Here is a 24392-nt window from a genome sequence, read left to right on the forward strand (position 1 = left end):
GTCACAAGATTGAGCCTTTGCTGAGCATGGGGCATATCCCCACAATCATGCCATATCCCTCCACTGTGGAGTGAGGGATTGGATAGTTAGCCTGAGGAGGTTTCATTGTACTCCTCCCAAGCTCCATATGAGACCCGCTATCAACAGCATCCAGGAATGTACCCACAGATGTACCACCACCACCATCTTGATACGGCCACCAAGGGGCACCTCCGCCAGGCCTTATGCCACCAAAATGGCCATCCAAGGCCCTTTGAGAAGCACAACAACTGCCTGCCTTGTGAGCTTCAAGCATTGCCCAAAAATCCTCCAGGCATGCTTCTTCAGCCACAGCTTTGAGGGCCTCAGAGCCTTGGGAAACGGAGGAACAAGAAGGGGACACGGAGGAGGAGGTAACATGTAAAGCCATATCCTCCTCTTTCTCGTACGAAGTGGTCATGCCTTCATCACTGTCCATGGCAGACAACTTCCATCTGTTCCTGGAGCTAATAAAAAGAGCAGCAGATATCCCCCACATACCACTGGAGGAGGTCAAAGACACACCATCAGCTCATCAATATCTTCCACTCTTCATCCTCCTTGAAGATCGCCCTCCCAATCAATGAAGCCATCTTGGACCCAGGTAAAACTGTGTGGCAAACGCTGACATCGGTAGCCCCAACTTGTAAAAGTGTGGACAAGAAATAAGTCATTGCAAAGGAACCAGAGTTCCTTTTCTCCCACCCGCCACCCATCAAGAGCAGGATCATCAGGGATCAAGTGCAAAACAGTCTCTATCTGGTGTGTTCCACCTGTCATGGACTGGGCCTGTTAGTGAATGAAAAGAAATTGACCCTCATACTAGTGCAACAAATAGAGTTTATCGGGGTGGTCCTTGACTCCACATGGGCCAGAGCCTTCCTTTTGGAGGCCCTTTTTCAAGCTATGTCAGATGTGATCTCCCATGTAAGGGGCCACCCGCTTACCACCGCCCACACTTGCCTAAGCTTGCTAGGCCACATGGCAGCATATACTTACGTAGTCCATCATGCCTGGCTCCATCTCTGGCTGCTGCAGGCGTGGCTGGCGTGAGTCTACATCCGCAACAGGCACGACCTAGACCTGGTAGTCAAGGTGCTGGACCACATCCAGTCATCACTGGCATGGTGGTTGGACCCTGCATCAGTGTTGCAGGGCGTTCCCTTCGAAGGCCCCATTCCCGTCGCTAACTCTGGTTTCCGACGCCTCAGACCTAGAGTGGAGAGCCCACCTGGACGAGCGCAGTACACAAGGTTGTTGGTTGGGGGTCGACCACTCCCTCCACATAAATATCTGGGAGCTCAGAGCAGTTCGCTTGGCCTGTCAGGCTTTTCAGTCCCATTTACAAGGCAAGGTGGTTCAAGTCCTGATGGACAACACCATCACAATGTTTTATATCAACGAGCACGGCAGAGCCAAGTCATCAGCCCTTTGCCAGGAAGCCCTCCAGTTCTGGGACTTCTGTGTGCAGCATGCCATTCATCTCATGGCAGCACACCTCCCCAAGACCAGGAACATATTAGCAGAGCCTTCTCATCTTGCCATGAATGGTCGCTCCACCCCAACCCGGTCCACAGGATCTTCTGAAAGTGGAGACCTTCCCAGGAGGATTTATTCGCGATGCATCAGAACAGGAAATGCCACCTGTTCTGCTCATTTGGGGGGATCGACAGGGGCTCCCGTGTTGGATGCCTTCTTACTCCTGTGGTTGGCAGCTCTGATGTATGCTTTCCCACCGGTGCCATTGCTTCACAGAGTCCTCATGAAGATTAAGCAAGACAAGGCCAAAGTTATCCTGATAGCCCTGGCTTGGCCTCGCCAATGCTGGTTCGGCATGCTGATAGCCTGTTGGTGATGACCCCACTGCAGCTGCCCCTCTACCTGGATCTCCTATCCCAGAATCACAGCAGGCTCCTGCACCCGACTCTAGCAGCACTGCATCTAACAACTTGGTTGGTGCATGGTTGAATGCTGAAGAGCAAGAGTGCTTGGGCCACATACAGCAGGTCCTACTGGGTAGTAGAAAGCCCTCCACTAGAGCAACCTACCTGGCCAAATGGAAACTATTCATGTGCTGGATCTCGACCCAATGGTTAGGCCTGAACAAGCCTCACTGCAGGTGATTCTGGACTGCCTTATGTATCTCAAGCTCCAGGGCTTGTCCCTTTCATCAATTAAGGTCCACTCAGCCACCATATCAGCCTTTCACCTTCCATTCCAGGGCAGGTTGGTCTTTGCTCATAACATGACAGTCCATTTCTTGAAAGGTCTGGAGCAACTCTACCCCCAGGTCTGGGACCCTGTCCCTCAGTGGGATCTGAAACTGGTTCTCACGCAGCTCATGAGAGCACCCTTTGAGCCCTTGGCATCCTGTTCCCTTCTTCTGCTCTCCTGGAAGGTGTCATTCCTGGAGGCGATAACTTCTGCCCGAAGGGTCTCCGAGCTTAGGGCACTTACCTCGGAGCCGCCCTATACTGTATTTTTCAAGGACAAGGTCCAGCTGTGGCCACATCCGGCTTTCCTGCCCAAGGTGGTTTCACAATTTCACATGAGCAAGGACATATTTTTGCCAGTCTTCTTCCCAGAGCCTCATAAGTCTGATGAGGAACGTAGGTTGCACTCACTGGACGTCAGGAGAGCGCTACCTTTATACATCAAAAGAAACAAACCAATTTTGCTATGATCAGGCAAAATCTCCTCCAGCGATTCTAACCACCCACTCAACTAGAATGCAAGCCTCGGCAGCGGCCTTCCTAGCCCATGTGCCAATTTCAGATATCCGCAGGGCCGCCACCTGGTCATCCATTCGCAAGTTCACATCTCACTATGCACTTACTCAACAAGCCCGAGACAACACCGACTTCGGTAGAGTAGTATTACAAGCCGCACATCTGTGAACTCCAAGCCCACTTCCAAGGATACTGCTTGTGCGTCACCTGGAATGGAATCGACATGAGCAAGCACTCGAAGAAAAAATGGTTACCTACCTTTTTCATAACTGTTGTTCTTCAAGATGTGTTGCTCATGTCCATTCCATAACCCGCCCTCCTGCCCCTATGTCAGAATTGCCGGCAAGAGGAACTGAGAGAGCGAAAGGCTGGCAGCATCTAATATACCGAGGCATGAGTGTGGCACTCCAGAGGGTACCACAGCCGACCCTAACGATACCGCTAAGGCAAAAGTCTCCGACAGCTGTGCCCGTGGACGTGCACACATCTAGAATGGAATGGACATGAGCAACACATCTCGAAGGAAAAGAGTTACGAAAAGATAGGTAACCGTTTTTTCTTCTGCCACCTTTCGGTTTCGTATTGCACTCACGGCAAAATACAATTACACAAAATTACCATAAACTGAATGACTTTATTGATAAATTGCCAGAGGGTCGTCGGGAATCCTTCAAGGCCATCATTCAGGAGTGAGAAATGGTGGCAAAAACATCACTTCAGTTGGCCCTCTACGCCGCCAACAGCAGATCTACGCCAGATCCACGACTGGTGATGACATAGGTCTCATGGCTCCACTTGTTTGTATTCCCAAAGGAGGTGCAGACCATAGTGGAGGACCTCCCCTTCAAGGATGTGAAGCTCTTTGCTGAGAAGACTGACACCTCCCTCCACACCTTGAAGGATTCCAGGGCCACCTTCCGGTTGCTGGGAATGTACACACGGGGACAAAAGATCTTTTAGCCCCCAATCCCAACACATAGATTCTTCATCTCAATTCCCATCACAGCGCTATTAAGAGCCACAAAGAAAAAAGGGAAAATTCCCAAAACATAAGGCATCTGGTCCACAATCTTCAACCCTCTCAGCACCACTTTTGATGGGCAGGTCAAGGCATCACAAGACCACTTCCCACTACTGTCTATGACCATGCACCCATTTGGTCACCATTTGGTAGGGTTCCACAGTGCCTGGGAACACATAATGTCAAACAGATGGATCCTAGAAATCATCTGATCCAGGTACTCCATCCACTTCACCTCTCTACCCCCTCCACAACACTCTTCCCTGTCACTCTTCAGGGACCCTTCTTATGAGAGTCTGCTACAACTGGAGATAGATTGACTCCTCCAGTTAGGAGCTACAGAACCAGTTCCTCAACATCTACAAGGCAAGGGGTTCTATCCTTGTTACTTCCTAATACCCAAAAGGGAGGGAGGTTGGAGACCCATACTGGATCTTTGAGCTCGCAACAAGTTTGTCAAAGCTCAGACGTTCAAGACTGTCACCTTATCAATGATCATTCCATCTCTGGAACAGGGAGACTGGTTTTCAGGTCTTGACCTCCAGGACATCTACTTTCATATTTCAATACTACCGGCTCACAGATGATTTTTCAGATTCACTCTGGGACACACCATTACCAATACAGAGTCCTCCCCTTCAGACTCTCATTGGTCCCTATTTTCCGAAGTTCTCTCAGTGGTAGCCGCTCATGTACATTCACAAGGGATAATGATCTATCCTTACCTGGACGATTGTCTCCTCAGAGCCCGATCACTCTAGGAGGCTCATTGAGTCATCAACACCACTATACATTTGTTTACAGAACTGGGCTTTCAGATCAACACCCAGAAGTTGACCCTCACGCCAATGCAACACCTGGAATTCATGGCAGTCAACCTGGATGCTCTACAGGCCAAATCTTCCTACTTCAACACAGGTTCCTATCCCTGGTCTCACTCATAGACACGGCTCAATGCAGTCCTCAAGTACCAACCAGACTCTGTCCCCAACTGTTGGGGCATATGGCAGTGGGCACAGCTGTGATACTGCACTCCAAACTCCACATGCAATGCCTCCAATTATGATTCAGTTCAGTTTATAGGCCGAACAAAGACAGTGTGGACAAACCCGTCACTACCTACCATGATCAAAAGTTCCTTGGACTGGTGAAAGAACCTAGCCAATGTAGGCAAAGGGATTCCCTTCTCACAGAGGACACCATCATCACTGCTTACCACCGATGCATCACTCAGCAAATGGTTACCTCTGGAGAGATCTCTACACATCAATGTCTTCAACCTGAGAGCAGTCAGGAATGCCTGCACCCATTTCCTCCCGCTGATAGCAGAATCGCATACAAATATCCTAACAGGACAACATAACCTGCATATACTACATTTGCCAGGGAGGGGCCAGGTCGCCCTCCCTATGCACAGAAGCAATGAAATTATGGAACTGGTGCATCTCCACAACATCATCTTGTCCATGGCTTCCCTCCTGGGCATGCAGACCTCAATAGCAGATGATCCCAGTTGCTAATTCACGCACGATTACAAGTGGGAGATGCACCCGTCAGTACTCCATGACTTTTTCACATGATGGGGAAGACAATCCACAGACCTGTTTGCCGAGTACCAGAACAAGAAGTGGTCCTGCTGCTGCTCAAGACAACACTTTCTAAGCAATGTTCTTCTCCCCTGGGACAAGGACCTTCTTTACACTTCCTTCCGTTTCCTCTACTGCTGAAGGGACTAAGCTCACGGTCCTGATTGCTCCTATTTGGCCAAGATAGACCTGGTATCTTACCTGCCACAGCTCACAATGTGCCTTCCAGTCTCCCTTCCAACCATTCCATATCTCCTCTCGTAAGATAAAGCGTGTAACCTACATCCCTACTTTGGGATTCTCTGCCTCAAAGCATGGCTCCTGCATGGTTCCAGCATCTAGAAAGTTGATGCTCAAAGGAAATACAAGAGGTTCTAATACACAATAGAAAGTCCTCCACATGACGTACTTATCTGCAGAAATAGTCCAGGTTTCAGATGTGGTGTACATCGTAACAACTATCTCCAATGTCAGCAACACTCCCACATATTCTGGAATATTCTCTGACCGTTAAAGTCAGTATTGTCCCTAAACTCTATTAGGGTCCATCTTGCAGCTGTCACAGCTTTTCAACAACCTATAGTGGGGTACTCGGTACTATCACATCCAACCACTAAAAGGTTCCTTAAGGGTATAATGAATTTCTTCCCTCAACCTTGACTCCTACCCCCTCGTGGGACCTAAACCTGGTACTGAAAAGCCTGACTAGGCCCCCCTTTGAACCCATGGCCACCTGTTCACTGATGTACCTCTCAATGAAAACAGCCTTCCTGATAGCAATTACCTTAGTTAGAATAGGGGAGATAGCAGATTTGAGGGCACATCCCCCCCCCCAAACAGTATTCTTTCCGGGCAAGATTACATTCAGGCCGCATCCAAAATTCATCCTTAAGGTAACCTCCCCTTTTCACATGAATCAGTAAGTCCATCTTATAATCTTCTATCGCAAGCCTCACCGAGACAATAGGGAGGCTATACTACATACCTTAGATGTTAGGAGAGTTCTAGCATTCTACAAAGGCTTTCAGGAAGTCCCCATGACTTTTTCTCATTGTGGTGGAAAGATCCAAGAGCTGAGCAGTATCAGCCCAAAGACGCTGTAAGCGGATCTCGAATTGCATCAGATAGTGCTACCAAATTTGTATTGTGACACACACACCCCGACTCGATCCAGACTTGTTCCTCAAGATCGATTTCCTCATCTGTCCCTTTTTTCAAGGACGTCCCTGTCTCAGAAATCTGCAGAGCAGAGACATGGACGTCAGGCCACACTTTTGCAGAACACTATGCGATCACTTGGGACTCTGCCTCTGATGCCATCTTTGGCTCCACAGTACTGTCATCTCTAACTGACCCCACTCTGAAGTCCCAGGCCTCCAAAAGGGGTACTGCTTAGGAGTCACCTGCAGTGTGTTATGCATATAAGAAGCTGTGAATCTTTTTTTAACGGGATCTTTTTCAGGGGAAAAATCTTCAATTCAGATTTCACCATTCCAAGTATTGTTCCAGGGATTTGAATCTCTCTCTCAAACACACACACACACCCCTACCTGCCACTATGCCCTCAGGGTTCCAACCTGTTTTCCAATTTTTTTATTTGTTGCCTGCCTGCTTGTCTGGGCCCGATTCTGCTTCCCTTGTTGAATTGTCCCTTTTTATGGACACAGGCTTTATTCCACTACCAATTTAGCAAGAAGGGTGGGCTTCTCAACTAGCCCCCACCCTTCCTGGTCCCTCTCCTAAAACATTTCTTTCAAAATTGTGAAATCACCACAACATCACTCACAAAAAATACTACACTGCCCAGACACCTATATCCTTCAGAGTTTGGTTTAACAGAGCAAGATCTGTTTAAAAGGATTAATCTCTTGAATAAAGTATCATCTTTGGATTGCTTCCTTTTAAACATTTCCTACACAGGTGCTACCACTATTTGCCCACACTCCTATATCCTTCAGAGTTGGGTCTCACATAGAAAATACCGCCTGAACATATTTCTTTATGAATCTCTTTTACCTTTATAACTCTTCCGCGCCCACGCTCATGCTGGGACGTATAAAACACAAAAGTCTATACCCACTAAAAAGAACTCTGCCTGATAGAGCAGGATGGGGAAAACACTAAGCCCCCTACCTTTTGGGCTTGATTCTGCTATGACCGAGAGTATATTCATCTATGCAATTTTTCCCCAACAGACGGGTAGGAATGAGGACTCTAACCATCCCCCTTATGGCCGAGCACTTCTACGACCGGGGCTGAATATATATTATCTATATCGTTTTCCCGTACAGACTGGTTGGAGCGAGGACTCTAATCCTCCCCCTATTGCCCAACAGTTCTACGCCCAGGGTTGTGCACACCTGAATGATTGATCACTTTATACGTATGGTATACCTTTTAACAATATTTAGCAGTATGTTCAACAATCACACTGCATGTCTTCCCCCTTTTGCAATTCTCCACCAAAAATGTTATACTTATAAGAAGCACACGGGATCTTTTTCAGGGGAAAAGGCAGTACGCCGTGTTTATTGAAGATACGGCAATTAGCATATGCATTCAGTCACACCACACACACTGTCCTGCCAGTCGATGTTATAGTTACCAGTCCAAAGTCTGGATCAACCTAGTGGCCAGCTAGGTTGGTCACCTCTAGGGAGGAGCCAGGTTTCATCGGTTGCAACACGATGCTTCGGGGAAGTCTTGGCAGGACAAACCCTAAGTTTCATGGCAAGCCCCCCTGTTTATATAGTGATTTTCCTTCATTGGGATCAATGAGTTTTGAACTGTCATGCTGTAATCAATTGTTGTTTGACAAGTGCTTGTTTTGTTTTGCTTTTTAACTTGTCCTTCTTATCCTTTATCTTGTTCTTTCATCAAGTTCCTCAGGGAGTTATCCCATGCTGGTTTTGATCACTGCTATTTTGTCCCCATTGATAGGTGCCTGTCTTTTTTAGAGTCATTAATTTGCCCTCCTGTGACATTTCAATAGGAACATGTTGCAGCCTCCTGGCGCCCTTGCATTTGTTTCTGGTTCCTTTCTTGTACATCTGGCTCAACGATGGCCTTCACACTTATTTCTTTACACATACATTCCTCATTTGCACACAGAACAAAATTAATTTACACAGAACATTTTGAACAGAAACATCCTTCTGCTCTGGATCCAGCAATCACTCACACCCCTTGTAGTTACTGTCCTTTGTTCCAGTTAGTTTCAGGTATCCTTGGGGATGGAGAAGCTATCTCTTGTGCCAGCTGAAGATAAAATGGAGGGATCTCCCAGGGGTTTAAATAGACTTTCTCTTGTGGGCAGAGACCCTCTCCTCTCTTCTATGCAAAGTCCAACTCCAAGATGGAGTTTTGGAGTCACATGGCAAGTTATATGTCCATGCATGACTCAGTTTTTACAGACAGCAGCCATTGTCCACATGCTACATCTCTACCCCATATAACGCGACCCAATGTAACACAAATTCAGATGTAATGCGGTAAAGCAGCGCTGCGGGGGGCCGGGGCTGTGTACTCCGGTGGATCAATGCAAGTTTGATATAACGCGGTTTCACCTATAACACAGTGTGACAGGGTTGGGACTCGCCACCACAGGGCCTCCTGCTGACTCATCAGGGAATTAGCTCAGTCCAGGGCAGAGCGCCCTTCACTGGTGGTGTCCCGTCCATCTCTCACCCTCTCTTGGCGCCTGGACCCATGTTGCTCCCTCCTTGTGGTGTCCTCTTCAAGACAGTGCTCTCCAGCAGTGTCTCCTAGTCCTCATTCACCCCCTTATGGGGGGTGGGGGTTATCAGCAGTCTTTCACTTTGCCCAGCCACAGCGGCCAACCACACCCCAAAATCTAACCCCTTTTGCCAGGGGTCCAGTGCAGTCCACTATCGCCACATCCAATGGCTGGGTGTACGTGCAAGGGGGAGACCCAAGCCCACCCTCTACTCTGGGTCCCGACCCAGGGACCCTTTGATGGCAGCCATCCTGCCCTCCTTCTCTCCCCTTGTCTGCCTCTCTCCCTGGGTCACTTCTCCTTCGTCCCCTTTGCACCAGCCCGGCCCTTCCCTCGGGGCCTGCAGCCTGGCAGATACCAGGCTGGAGTTCCTTCTGCTCCCCTCGCCTGTCCCATGCTGCGCTGTCCCTGGTGCTAGTCCCCTTGCACAGGAGACAGACCTTCACCCTCTGAAGGTCTGGCAGAGACTGCCTGCTCCCTTCCTGGGCAGCCTTTATATAGGGCTGAGCCTGGCCCTGATTGGCTATCTCTTACTCAGCCTCTGATTGGCTCCCTAGCAAGCCTTCTCTGATTGGCCGTCCACCTGCACAGCCTCTCTGGCCTGCTGGAGCCCCCTCTAGAATAGGCGTGGGGCAGCCACCCCACTACACACAGTAAGATTTTTTGGCTCCCGAGGACAGCGTTATATCGGGGTAGAGGTATACCTTGAACATCCTCGAGTAGACTTCTTATTTGGATTGGAGCCTTCCAAGATCCATTGTGCGTTAAGTGCTTCTTGATTGGGCACGTAACTTGCAAATTCCTTTCTAAAGAAGCTGACCAAATACCTTACTGTGGTTATTTAAAATCAAACAAGCATACAGCCAATATTCATAACTTCGAATACAACAATGACACATGCATACAAATGGGATGAATATATTTAGTAGATCATAACCTTTACATAGATATGTTGCATGGCATATGTAGCATAAAACACATTCTAGTTATGTCATATATAACTATGGAATAGCCTTCCAAGGGAAGCAGTGGGGGCAAAAGATCTATCTGGTTTTAAGATTCTACTTGGTAAGTTTATGGAGGAGATGGTATGATGGGATAATGGAATTTTGGTAAGTAATTGATCTTTAAATATTCAGGGTAAATAGGCCAAATCCCCTGAGATGGGATATTAGATGGATGGGATCTGAGTTACCCAGGAAAGAATTTTCTGTAGTATCTGGCTAGTGAATCTTGCCCATATGCTCAGGGGTTAGCTGATTGCCATATTTGGGGTCAGGAAGGAATTTTCCTCCAGGGCAGATTGGAGAGGCCCTGGAGGTTTTTCGCCTTCCTCTGTAGCATGGGGCATGGTTGACTTGAGGGAGGCTTCTCTGCTCCTTGAAGTCTTTAAACCATGATTTAAGGACTTCAATAGCTCAGACATGGGTGAGGTTTTTCATAGGAGTGGGTGGGTGAATTCTGTGGCCTGCGCTGTGCAGGAGGTCGGACTAGATGATCAGAATGGTCCCTTCTGACCTTAGTATCTATGAATCTATATATGCATTCATAAACATATTTCCATAAAGCGTTGTGGGGTGCACCGTCACAGGACGCTGCTACCAAAGTTCTCCGAGCAGCAACACAGGGATGCAGACACACCTGCAGTGGAGCACTCATAAGGACACACATCTCAAAGAAGCCTCATTACTGCACAAGGTGAATAACTTCTTCTCTATCAGAGATCTTCAGTGAAAGATATCCTCCACATGTAAGAACAACCTTTAAAACATTGTCATCTTTTCTCAATCAAGTGAATTATTAGCGCATCTATTGTTTAGCCAATGGTTCTGCAACCAGCAGTTGTCAAATTCAGCCGTTATTTTCATTCCAAACCTTGTACAAAGCAAAAGGAGAGAGCCTCTGAGGGAAATAGCCTGGTACCTGAGGAGTTTGAGTTAGTTCCTGGAGGTGGGAGTAGGACATGGTGAACCTCTTAGCAGACAGCCTAAAAGGGAAAACCATACACATGGGTGACCCAGACTGAGAGAGTTCTGCAGTCTCAGGTCCATTTTTCCTCCTCTTTCTTCTATCAAACCGCAAAGGACTTCTCTACTGCTGGAGACAGCAACAGCTGCCCTCTATGGGCTAGCAAACCCTTCATATACAGGGGGTGACCTGGCCAAAAAGTTCTTGTGTGCTTTTCTACTGGCAGGGTGGAATTATACCCAAGTGTCTGGACTGGCTTTGAGGATATGAAAGAGAAACTTAATTGGATATGGAAAACTTTCTGTTTAAACAGCCATCTACTTTATATCCTTCCTTAGAACGTTAAAAACATTTTTTCAAACTTTTGCCTAACACTCATTTACTTTGCTTAACAAATTTAGGCCAATTGAGCATTTATAGGTCGATAAATCTTACATGTTAAAATACAGAAATTTTAAACTTTCCTAGACACATGGTCCTCTAAAGTAAATAGGACCCCTCTTGATGACTGACCCAGTTTTAATCTTTACTACTGAGTTATTAAAATGAATAGTTTCCCCCCTCAGATAACATATTAATTTCATGCAAAGAGGTTTTTCTTTTTTTTTCTTTCAGGATTTTTCTTTAGCAACAAATATTTAACTCTTCCTGTTTTGTTCTTATTTTGTAGATTGCACCAGTAGAAAATGACAATAGCTATGATGAACTCAAAAGAGATGCTAAGATGTGTTTATCATTAATGTCTCAGGGATTGCTATATCCTCAACAAGTGCCTTTGATACTCCAGGTGCTAAAACAAGTGAGTGTGATCTAAATTGTTTTAATGAATGCACATCACTTTAAAACCTATTGAGCTTGTTATGCATACAAGATAACTTGAGTTAACAATTATGAAACAAAGTATTTCTTATTTCCTGCCAGTGCTACATGTGCAAAGGTCTTCTGTAGTTTTTGAAATGATTTGCTGCTTATATTCTTTGAATCTGTATAGTGACACTGTTGTCAGTATAACTGCTTTATTCGTTCATTTCTATATTGAAGTGGCACACATCTCACCAAAATCATGAAGAATGTTTAAGTACTTAGTTAAACTCTTGATTGCAGTACAGTAATTCGCTGTACACCAGCCAAAAAGGCAGCACTACTGAGACTGCTGACTTTTTTGCTTTGTACTAAATTCCATGTTAGTGTTTGGTCATCAGGAACAATAATCTGAATTAGCTTTGTAAAATGGCTTTTATATCAGCTTCCAATTTTTATTTTTATTTTTTGCCAAGCAGAAATACATATTAATAAAACATTAAACTCTTTGTAAAGAAAGGATTGCCTTTCTTCTAGTTTATTCACTAAAAATTATACCCAGTGTTTGAAAGTATAGTTATCTTTAGCGGAAAAAGGATTAAACTTACATTTAGGTTCCTATGAGTATAAATCCTGTAATGAATGTTATGAATGTTTCACATTTTGTTTCTAACAAAATACTATCTCAAAACAGTTCTGTTTCCAGTTTTATTTTTTTACTTGTAAAATATTTGCCCCAAATAGGATGTTAAATTTATTTTAAGAAATAAAAATAAGTAAGGGTTTAGTAACAAGTCGGCTTAAAATAAAAATTTCACTTTGAAAGGGACATAGTTATGGTTAAGATTTAGTAATGGGTATTTTTAGTAAAAGTCATGGATAGGACACTGGCAACAAACAAAAATTCACAGCTCCGTGACCTGTCCATGACTTGTATTATACACCCCTGACTAAATCTTGGGTGTCCTGGGAGGCTCTGGGAACACTGCTGGTGCTGGGGGTGCTCTGGGGGTGTTCTCCGGGAGAGCCACCCGCCGTTGCTCTGGGAGAATGCTCCAGGGTGCCCGCCGTCACTGCTGATGGGAGACTACCCAGGAACACTGCTCCTGGCAGGGGTGGGGCAGCCCAGGACCACCACTGTTGCTGTGGGGCCCAGTGCGGCTCAGGCATCCTTGTGGTCAAGCGGACTGGAAGGCTGCAGAAGTCACAGAGGTTCCGGAAAGTTACAGAATTTGTGACTTCCGTGACCTCTGTGGCAGACTTGCAGCGTTAGACATAGAACAGATTTCCAGCTGACTATCTCAAAAACAAGTTGAAATGTAGTTTCAGAATGTAGCATGTTCTCTTGGGTCCCTCTCCTATTTTTTGTGGTTTTACAATGGTATTTTTCTGTTAAAATGTATGTCTGTCCTATTTATAACTCTGTGAAATGAAAAGGAAAACAGACTATACAGAGAAAAGGAGAAACTGATTTGTATACAGAGGTGCTATCAAATGCACAAAATAAAAAAATTGAGCAAATGGATTTTTTCCTTTAATCTTTCAACTGTCATCTACTCTAGAAAAATTACCCATTACTGAAAACGGGTGTCAGGAGGGGATGCAGTCAAAGTGGTGGTACTAGTTCAACTTTCACCCATTGCTTACATCTTTTGTCAGTAACAAGCATTTTTTTCACAGTTAAAGTCCACTATACAGACAATTTCAATGCAAAATTGAGCATAACTAAACTTTTTGACCACTTAGAACAGGTCATGAACAAATCAAAAGGTGTGATCTGTTTAGTTTCTCAGTTATATATCCAGTACTACAAATATTAAGTATTTAGATGCTTTGGAAATTTAGCCTAAAAGAACATAAACAAAACAAAGCTAACTATAAGGAGGGAAAACAACTTTTATGCGTAACTTGCTGCAGCAGCACAAAAGGTTTAAGTAATGGTACATGACAATATTTAGAGTAAATCAGATAGCTTGTCTGCATGCCCTTGTTTTTAATTCCAACTGTTTAATCTTTGTTGCTTTCAGACAGCAAGAAGCAGTTCTTGGCATGCTAGGTACACAATACTGACCTACCTCCAGACTATGGTATTTTATAATCTCTTTATCTTCCTCAACAATGGAGAAGCTGTCAATGACATAAGATGGTTGGTTATAAAACTTTTGGAAGATGAACAGCTTGAGGTAAACATGAAGTTATACCTATTCCCATGTATTTTGACTTTCAGTGAAAGACATTGAATGTGAATAAAAGAAGCAGAACTAAAGTTTTTTATATTTATCTTTATATATATCTAGTTTCTTGCCTCTTACTGTGTAACTTCATACAAAGAATAGAAAGTTTTCCATATTTAGCACTAATAGAAAATGCATTTGTGTTTAGTTTCTTGAATATATAATAAAAATGCTAACTTGTATGGAATTGTATTCTATATAAAATTCTATTTTTGACAGGAAAACAAAATTATTCCAGAAAGCATTTCATTAGCAATAATAAAATGGCACAAGCCTCCTAATGTTTTCTGTCCTGTTTTAAATACAGTTGGAAGAGAGATAGTATCTTTACAGGTTTCAGAGTAGCAGCCGTGTTAGTCTGTATTCGCAAAAAGAGAAAGAGTACTTGTGGCACCTTAGAGACTAACAAATTTATTTGAGCGTAAGCTTTCGTGAGCTACAGCTCACTTCCTCACTAAATTTGTTAGTCTCTAAGGTGCCACAAGTACTCAGTATCTTTACAGTACTAAGGACATAATGGGTATTAATAGAAAACCCAACCTTCAGATTTAAAATGCATTTCTACTCTAAAATCTGATTATGTAAAAATAACACTTTCTTACTCAGCAGAGGTTACCTGTGTGTATTCTTTCACAGCAGCTGATTATAGTGACAAAAGTAAGTTTTTACTACGTTTGACTCAGATTGGCAGTATTGGTTCTGCAGTATTATGAGCAAGTGAACTGGACTCTGTCTAGGCTAATACATTAGAAATAAGTTCCTATTGCAGAACCAAATTCTGTCTTCAGTTCTGAATGGATTCAGTAGAGTAGCACAGATATAATTTGAAGACAATGGAGTTGCCCATGTCTGAGGGCAGAATTTGTCTTGCAGAGCCATTATTACTGGTGTGATGCATGAGTAATTTAAAAAACAAAAACAAAAAATCTAAGCCTGACTCAGATTCTAGGTTGAGTCTGCAGGACTGACTGTTAGAAAAAACATCTTTTTACTTTTTAAATGGAAAAAATTTGCTATGGAAGCCATCAAAATATAGAAACATAACTTCACAATGGCCTTTTTATAAAGTTTCTTTTCAGAGTAGAAATGCATTTTAAATATCTTCCATTTATCACCACTGTTGAAGTAATTTTTAGTTTTGTGTTTTTGAGAGATTATCAGTGTTACTAGGATTTTCCAGAAGTATAGTCGGACTGAGGCCATGTCTACACTACAAAGTTAAGTTGACATCAAGCCTCCAATTTAAGCAATTTGATCTTGTGTGTCCGCACTACGCTCATTGTGTCAGCAGAGTGCATCCTCACTAGCAGGGCTTGCATTGATGCACAGAGTGCTGCATTGTGAGTAGCTATCCCACAGTGCATGTAGCCAAGTGGAATTTTGGGTTGGGTTTGCAATGCCTTACAAGACCAAAACATTGACATGGGTGGTTATGGCAACATGGTGTTAGCCTCACATGATGCACTTACGTCCCTCCCTCCCTTCCTGAAATCAGCGGCAAACAAACCAAGCCTTTTTCACATCTTTTTTCATAAACCTGGGTTACCCACAAGGACACCATAGCACGATAGGCATGGACCTTGCTCAGTTGTACACTGTTGTTGTGAGCAACCTTGTGCCTTATCGTGCAGTATTTACATAGCCGATACATACTATTTACATCACACACGTGGAGTAGTGTGATGCTACACAACCAGCCCTGCTGGAAGACCTAGAGCGGAGCAATTCACAATTGCTGGTGACAGTCACGCATCACCTTGACAGGATTGAGCGCCATTTCTGGGCCTGGGAAACAAGCACTGACTGATGGGACTACATCGTTATGCAGCTATGGAATGATGAGCAGTGGCTGCAGAATTTTTGAATGTGTAAGGCCATTTTTCAGGAACTGTGTGAAGAGCTTTCCTCAGCCCTGAAGTGTAGCAATACTAAAATGAGAGCTGTTCTGACAGTAGAGAAGCGAGTGGCGATAGGTGTGTGGAAGCTTGCAATGCTAGACTGCTACCGTCCAGTGTGGCATCAATTTGGAGTGGATAAATTTACAGTGGGATCTGTTGTGATCCAAGTTTGCAGGGTCATTAACAGACTTCTGCTAAGAAGGATAGTGACTCTGGGCAACGTGCAGGACATAGTGGATGGTTTTGCCATGATGGGGTTCCCTTACTGCAGTGGGGCGATAGACAGAACACATATCCCTATCTTGGCACCAGACCACCTTGCCAAAGAGTACATAAACTGAAATGGGGACTTCTCAATGGTGTTGCAAGCAGTGGTGGATCACAAGGGTGGTTTCACCGACATCAACGTAGAATAGTTGAGAAAGGTGCATGACACACCTATCTTTAGAAACACAGATCTGTTCAGAAAGTTGCAAGCAGGGACTTTCTTTCCAGACTGCAAAATAACGATTGGTGATGTTGAAATGCCAATCATGATCCTGGGAGACCCAGCCTACCCCTTACTCCCATGGTTTATGAAGCTGTACACAGGCAGCCTGGATAGCGATAAGGACTGATTCAGCCATAGGCTGAGCAAGTGCAGAATGGTGATGAAATGTGCCTTTGGACCTTTAAAAGATCACTGGCATTGTTTGCTTACTAGGTTAGACCTCAGTGAAAGCAATATCCCCATTGTTATTGCTGCCTGCTGTGTGCTCCATAATATCTGTGAAACAAAGAGAGAAAAGTTTCTGCTGGGGTGGGGGGTTGAGGCAGATCGCCTGGCAGCCAGTTTTGAGCAGCCAGACACCAGGGCAATAAGAAGAGAACACTGAGGGATTTTGCATCTCCATGAGGCTTTGAAAACCAGTTTCAACAATGAGCCAGAGTAATGTGACACTTACCTGTGTTGTTCCTTACCAAATTGTCCCCTCCATTGCATTTTCTTCCCTGTAAACTCCACCCCCACCAACCACCGTGTACTGAATGGATAAGGGGCCTTTTCTCCTCAATCCATTAAGTTTTATATGCACACAAAGACAGCTAAGAAAAGTAAAATGACCTGGGGCAAAAAGGGCTGATAACACTGTGGGGGGAGAAACAAGAAAAGCTTGCTTACAGATGCACTGCAGTAACAATCAAAGGTGTGAGAATGAGCACCTTCTGGTCCTTGTGCCCTCCCCTGATGTTGAGTGCAAGGGATACCGAATACCCCCCCATCCCCACCTCATAGGACAGTTGTGGGAGGAGAATGTAGAACTGGGTGCTGATGGCAGCAGGTTCAGCATAGGCTGCAGAGGGACTCTAGCATCCAGCATCCTTTCTTGAACCTCAACATGTCTGATTGAACGTGTCGTCCTGAGTCTTCTTTTTCCACCTTGTAATCTGGGAGGTACTCTGCAATCTCCCACCATTCAGGAGCTAACACTGACAGCCCGGTGGAAGAGATCCTCCAATCTTTCCATGCCCTGGTAGACATCTTAGCAGCTTCAGGGCCATCGTGGGTGGCTCTGCCTTTGAATGATACAATTTTGGACCCTATCAGGGCCTTGTGGCAGACTCCTGCGTCCCTCCAACCTATTGCAAAGAGGATGGAGATAAAATACTTTGTCCCTCTCAAAGCGTATGAATTTCTATACACACACACACCACCGGGCTCGTTGGTTGTTTCAGTGGCAAATGAGCAGGAGCAGCAAAGTCAGCAAGGGCTGACTCCCAAGGCCAAAGATGCCAAAAAACTAGACCTTTTTGGCAGGAAGGTGTACTCAACTGCCGGCCTCTATCTCAGGATAGCAAACCAGCAAACACTCCTGATCCAATATAATTTCAACTCCTGGAGTGCAATAGCGAAATTCAAGGAGCTTTTGCCTCAGGAGTCAGGCGAGTTCTTGGCCCTAGCTTTAGAGGGGAAATTGGTGGCAAGGATGTCCCTTCAGGCAGCTTTGGATGTGGCAGACTCAGCAGCCCAATCCATGGCTTCAACTGTGATCATGAGAAGAAGCTCATGGCTTCAGTCCTTGAGGTTGCCCTATGAGGTGCAACAGACTGTGCAGGACCTTCCATTTGAAGGCAAGTTGCTCTTTTTTGAACAAACAGACTTGAAGATGCATAGTCTGAAAGACTCCAGAGCCACTCTGAAATCCCTGGGTTTGTGTACACCGGCTCCTGCCAGGAAGCACTCTAATCCCCAACCGATGGCCCGCTTCTACCCCCCACAGCAGAGATAAGACAATAGCAGGAGAAGAAGTAGAGGCTATAAGAGAAGTTCTCCATCCCAGTCCTTGTCTGCCCCGGTGCCTGCCTCCCTCTCCGCCCTCCCAAGACAATCTGCAGGGTCTAAGCAGGCCTTTTGTTGGAATGTATCAGGACAATGTGTGGATCTGATTTCTCCTATATTTGTGGACTGGTTATCCCACTTCTAGTAGGGATGGGCCCGCATTACCTCAAATTGCTGGATGCTACACATGATAGAACTGGGATACACTCTTCAAGTCAGTTGTTCCCCTCCTTCCCACCCTCCCTTTCCATCCCTTTTCAGGGACCTTCTCACAAGCAACTTCTGGACCAGGAGGTGCAGTCGCTTCTAAGGTGGGAGCAGTGGAAGAGGTTCCACCGGAGCTAAGGGGGTCGGAGGTTCTACTGCATTCAAACTGCTGACAATGTGCTTTCTGCTTTATCTGTTCTGGAAGCTGTCCTCCCTGGCCACCATTACTTTAGCCAGAAGGGTCTTAGAGATCCAAGCCGTTATTTCAGAACCACTGTACACAGCCTTTTTCAAGGACAAGATGCAGATGCGGCCCCACCCAGCCTTCCTGCCAAAGGTGGTCTCACAATTCCATAATAACCAAGTTATCTTCCTATCCTATTCATTATAAGAAACCACATTCTAACAGGAGGAACAGACACACGACGTGCTAGATGTTAGGCATGCACTAGCGTTTTACATGGAAAGGACTAAACTCTTTTGGAAATCTACTCGGCTCTTTATAGCCATTGCATACAGAATGAAAGGCCGTCCACTCTCAGCTCACAGAATCTCATCGTGGATCATTTCCTGTATCTGCACATGCTACGACCTAGTGAAGGTGCCAGCTCCTCCGCTAAGAGCCCTTTCTACAAGAGCCTCAAGCATTATCGGCTGCGTTCGTGGCCCAAGTTCTGATTCAGGACATCTGTAGGGCAGCAACATAGTCATCAGTCCACACTTTTGCATCCCGCTACGCCATCACCCAGCAAGCTAGAGACGATGTGGGTTTCAGCCAAGTAGTGTTACAGTCAGTGTGCCAATGAACTCCAAACTCTCCAGCTGCTTGGGAGTCACCTACATTGGAATGGACATGAACAAGTACTCAAAGAAGAAAAAATAATTACTAGCCTTCTGTAACTACTGTTCTTCGAGATGTATTGCTTATGTCCATTCCAAACCCACTCCGCACCCCCCTTCCCCACCCCCCAGTCTGCCCTTCTGTTGGAGTTAGGCAGCAAGAAGGAACTGAGGGGACAGCAGGTCGGTGGGGCCCTATATACCACCTTTATGAGGGTGTGACTCCAAGGGGTACCAGAGCCAACCCAAACGATACTACTCGGGGAAACTTTCCAGCAGTGGTGCTCAGAGCAAGTAGACACATTTTGAAGAACAACAGTTACAGGAAGTTAGTAACCATTTTTTTCAAGTTCCTAAGTAACTTAAATGCATCCAACTTAAAAGAGGGTGGGCCCCGGGCTCCCCCCCCCACCTTTGCCCCCTGTTTAATCACTGAGACTGGGAGACAACAGAGACTGTGCAAGGAAGGATAACTTCTCCTCACCTCCCTCGCTGGCTTATGATGCAAATGGCTCAGTAGATTGTGACCCTTGTCTCTAGAGAAAGAAGGGTTACATGGAGGGTCATAATGAGCCTCTGAGGCTAGCGAAATCCTCCAGGAAACGCAGGACCCACGGAGGCAAGGACAGACCTTTGTCACTATAATATATAATATAATATATATAATGTACAGTGCAGAATCATAGTGAGAAATGTTAATGTTTCAGCCAGAACTGAGCCCTTTCACCTCTGGTCCCCAAATACCATTTTGTTCTGTGTATTATTTGCAAAGGAGAACTTTTCCATAATGCCTAACTAAAAGTTCATTTTCATGTAACATGTTTCTCTTCTTTGAAGGACAAGAAGTCCATCTTGTGTCATGCTTTTGTGTAAAATCTGTTTAAAATTGGGCTGAAAAGTCTCACTATTATGAAAATCTAAGCTGTGAAAGGTGAATTGCAAGTAATTTTAAAAACATAAATATAGAATTAATATTTCAAATTGTGCAAGATTAAAGCTTGTATTTAAAGAACAGCACTTTAACCCTCTGCTCCCAATGCACTGGCTCCATTCTCCAGCAGGTCTCTTTGGTATCAGTCATGTCACTGCATGTTATAATATTACAGTAGAACAAGCGCTGTAAGCCTAGATAACTGGTTATCCGTACTAATCAAAGCATGCATCACATAATCCCACATTTACATAATTTACAAAAATTGATGTTCACTTTTAATAGTTACATAGATTTGCAAATAATTAGATAAAACGTATGTCCTTGAACTGCTGAGGTAGATATCAGCAAAAGCTATTTTGTGTAGTAATCTCTTGCAATCATGTTGTTACCATGGAAACTTTACTGTAGCAGTAATCTTGCTTTTTCATTATAAGAATTGGCAAGTTCCAGTATGTTTCAGTAATTACCATAGTATTGCTTTCATCGTGCTATATTTAATGAGAAGGTGGTTTCAGTATAGAACCTCATTTCTGATAGTCTGTATACCTTGTCTCCTTGTTCTGGGCTGAAACGTGACAGACAAGTTCTTAGTTCTGAAGTGGATTTTCAGGTTATTTTAAGTAAAAGTGCTAAAATTGATGCTTCTCCCCGCCACTTCTTTTGCCTCTCTCTTAATGGACTTTTTAAATTTCTAGTATTTCTCATGGGTTCCTCAGGAATCAGTTCTACAGTTCTCAGCCCAGCCCTCATGTTTGCAGTTTTGTTGTAGCTGTGTTGATCCCAGGACATGAGAGACACAAGGTGGATGAGGTAATATTTCTTTTTGGACCAACTTCTGTTGCTGGAAGGGACAAACTTCCAGGGTTCATAGAGCTCTTCCTCAAGTCTGGAGAAGGAATCTAGAGTGTCCAAGCTAAATGCAAGGTGGGACAGACTAAGCATAAGCATGTTGTAGATTATCACTTAAAATGAAATGGGCAATTAACAGCTCTGCAGTTGTAGGACAATGGCGGGTTCCTAGGCAGCAGGGTGTGTTACAAGTTGTTGTAATGGGCCATAAAACCCACGTCCTAGTCCTTTTCTCTACTACACAGTTCTGTTGACAAAAGTCAGGTTTTGTCGGCAAAACAGTGGAGGTATACACGCTACAGTGCTACCTCTGCTGACAAAATTCTCCTGCTTTGCTCACAAAATCACCTTGACAAGAAGCATAGAACTTTTTGCGACAAAGTTACATCGACAAAGTATCAGTGTAGATACCCCACTTGATTATGTCACTGTAAATGACCTCCAGGAGATATCCCACAATGCCTAACCTGACCACTCTCATCAGCACTCCGCTGTCCTACACCCTGGTATGCAGGCATCCACCCCTCCCCCTTTAAAGGCCAGAGAATTTTTGAAATTCCACTTCCTATTTATTCGGCGTGGACAGCTCACATTGCATCTTCCCAGCTGACCACGGCAGCTCCATGAAGCAAACGCTTTCCCACTTGGATCACACCTGAATTATTGGATCTGCTTGAGCTGTGGGGAGAGGAGGCTGTGCAATCCCAGCTCCACTCCAGTCATAGGAACTTCGATACCCGCTGGCAGATTTCTCGTGGCTTGTTGGATAGGAGCTACGAACGGGACACGCATCAGTGCCATGTGAAGATAAAGGAGCTGAGGCAGGCGTACCAGAAGGCAAGAGAGGCAAACCGTTGCTCTGGTGCTGCACCGAAGACGTGCCTCTTCTATAAGGAGCTGGGCCCCACCTTCACTGCCAAGAGATCTGGGGATACTGCAGGGGTGGCTGGAGACAGTGGACAGCAGACTCAACTCCAAGGACAAAGTGGTGGACAAGGGGTCGAGTTGGATGACAAGATGGGACAGATGACAGGGTGATCTAATACTGTGGTGAGCCAGGACCTCTTCTCCACCCAGGAGGGCTCTAGCCAGTCCCACCACTCCATTTCTGGTACGCATGATGCAGGAGAGGGGAGCTCTGGTAAGTAATCTTTCTCAGTTGATGCTACTTGGTGATATGAGATAGAGCTGTCCTTTGCTTTGTTATGTGCTAGAAGTGGGTTAAGGGATAGAAATGTACAATACTAGCTGTGTTTCTGTGTGCTGGACGTTTCCCTGTGCAGCTAAGCAGTGCAATGGAACAATGTGTTAACGCACACTGAGATTTCACGAGCATCTTCCAGAGAGATCTGTAGGAAACTTTCCTGCAGGTACTCCCCAATCCTCTGCCAAAAGTTCCTTCGCAGAGCTGCTTTGTTCCATCCCTCATTGTAGGAAACTTTCCCATGCCACTTGGCAATCACTTGTGCAGGGACCAAAGCAGCATGCAGGCAAGCAGCGTAGGGACCTGGTCTGAAGCCACATGCATGCAGGAGATGCACTCTTGCTTACACTCAGGAGTGAAATATCAGCTTCAGTGATCCCCACCTGTGGAAAATGGTGGCAGAATTTACAGTATGATTCTACTCGCCAGCAGTGATCCCCTTAAAAACCACGAAGAGCCTTTGCCCCATCTTGAACGCCCAACACCCACCTAGGCTGAACACACCATGTTTAGGGTTTTCGCTAAGATGCACACTTGCCAAGGGACAATGAGAAAGTGATTGATATATTAAGAGGTGTATTTTACTATGTTTTGTTGCTGTGCATGACCATCATAATTCTGCAGAAGCACAAGAAACAATACACAGATGTGACATTCAGGGGTACCCCTACTCACCAGCACAGCGCCTCTGCCAGAAAAGGAAGTGACCAAGGCGGAGCAGGAAGGACATGTTCCAAGAGGTGCTTCAATCCTCCGAGGCCATAAAAAGTGAACGCAGGGAGCAGAGAGAGACCCTGAAGGAAAAATTTAAAATGGAAAGTCAGGACAGAAAGGAGAGTGAGGAGTGCATTGTAAAGGACCAAGAGCGGATGATAAAAGTGAAGGAGGAGCAAATGGAGATGCTGAAGTCCCTAATCACTCTCCAGGCAGAACACATGCATGCTTCCCTCCCATCCCAGCTGTTACAGAACTGCTTTCCATGCCCTCCCCAAACTCCTCCCACGCATTCCTTGCAACTTCCCGGAACATCTTGGTACCCCATTCATGCCACCCCCGTCGGACAACTTCCAAAATGATAGCTGGACTTACACACAGCTGTGAGAGCTTATACTGCCCTTCATTGTTATCTGCCTTCCCACCAAGCCTTTCATGTGTGTTGTTAATTAGTATTTAATAAAAACAAACTCTCTGAAAGATAACCAATCTTCATTTGTCTCCTACATGAGGTGGTTGCTGTTGGTAATAATACATAGTGGTGATCATTTGCTGACTACAAATCCCAATCGGGAATCATCACAATTTTCAAGCAAGTTAACAAAGCATGGCAGAGTGCTATATAGAAAGACTTACATTACTAGGGCTCATTATCAAAATATCACCTCAAAACCTCCCTGATTCGAATAGCCCCTCTAATAGCACTGGTATCTGGCTGCTCCATCCTGGGGAAATTTTTTGCTCTGAGCCTCACAAATATTATGGAGCAGTACCAACGTACTTTTAGTCTGCCAAAGTTGTATTCCACAGTCCACTGTGTTCAGCTGCTCCGTGAATGCCAAAAGTAATCTGTTGGTGTTTCTTTACATGACATACAGCAGGTCAGGTAACTCTGATTCCTGTTCAGATTGGGTGCTCATGATATACTGCATGACCATCTGCAATGTATTCATAACAATGACTACAACAGTAGAGAGCGGTGCGGGATCCATCCTTTCACACAAAGATGGTGGGTACACAGTAAACAGGCCATTGAAAAATGCCCCGAAATGCAGTCAGAATCGCATGGAATTCTGGGACAGAAAGAACTGCATCATGGCACGATCCGCTCCACAACTCTTAGCTGCAGAAGGTGTCAAGTAGGACAGTGGGATGGCTGTCCACCGTGCTTTGCTCTCATTGTCAATGCTACAGTACCAAGTATGGATGCACTCTGCTGACAGAAGGAGTATAGTGTGAACATGCACAAGCGATGTAATTATACCAATTTTGATTGTCGGCTTAACTTGTGTCGACAAAACTCTGTAGTGTAGAGAAGGCCCAAGATGGTCTCTCT

At 45.1% G+C, this 24392-nt stretch overlaps 1 protein-coding gene across 4 annotated transcripts in view; it reads left to right on the plus strand.

Annotated features, from left to right (window-relative positions):
* PSME4 (proteasome activator subunit 4) overlaps positions 1 to 24392 on the plus strand; it is a 228156-nt gene that overhangs the window by 185726 nt on the left and 18038 nt on the right. For all 4 annotated transcript variants that reach the window (XM_038397749.2, XM_043511903.1, XM_043511904.1 and 1 more), the window contains 2 exons: positions 11729 to 11857; positions 13887 to 14042. In XM_038397749.2, the coding sequence (XP_038253677.1) occupies positions 11729 to 11857; positions 13887 to 14042 (285 nt within the window). The remainder of the gene's footprint in view (positions 1 to 11728; positions 11858 to 13886; positions 14043 to 24392) is intronic.

The sequence above is a fragment of the Dermochelys coriacea genome, chromosome 3, assembly GCF_009764565.3.
Source record: "Dermochelys coriacea isolate rDerCor1 chromosome 3, rDerCor1.pri.v4, whole genome shotgun sequence".
NCBI classification, from domain to species: domain Eukaryota; kingdom Metazoa; phylum Chordata; order Testudines; family Dermochelyidae; genus Dermochelys; species Dermochelys coriacea.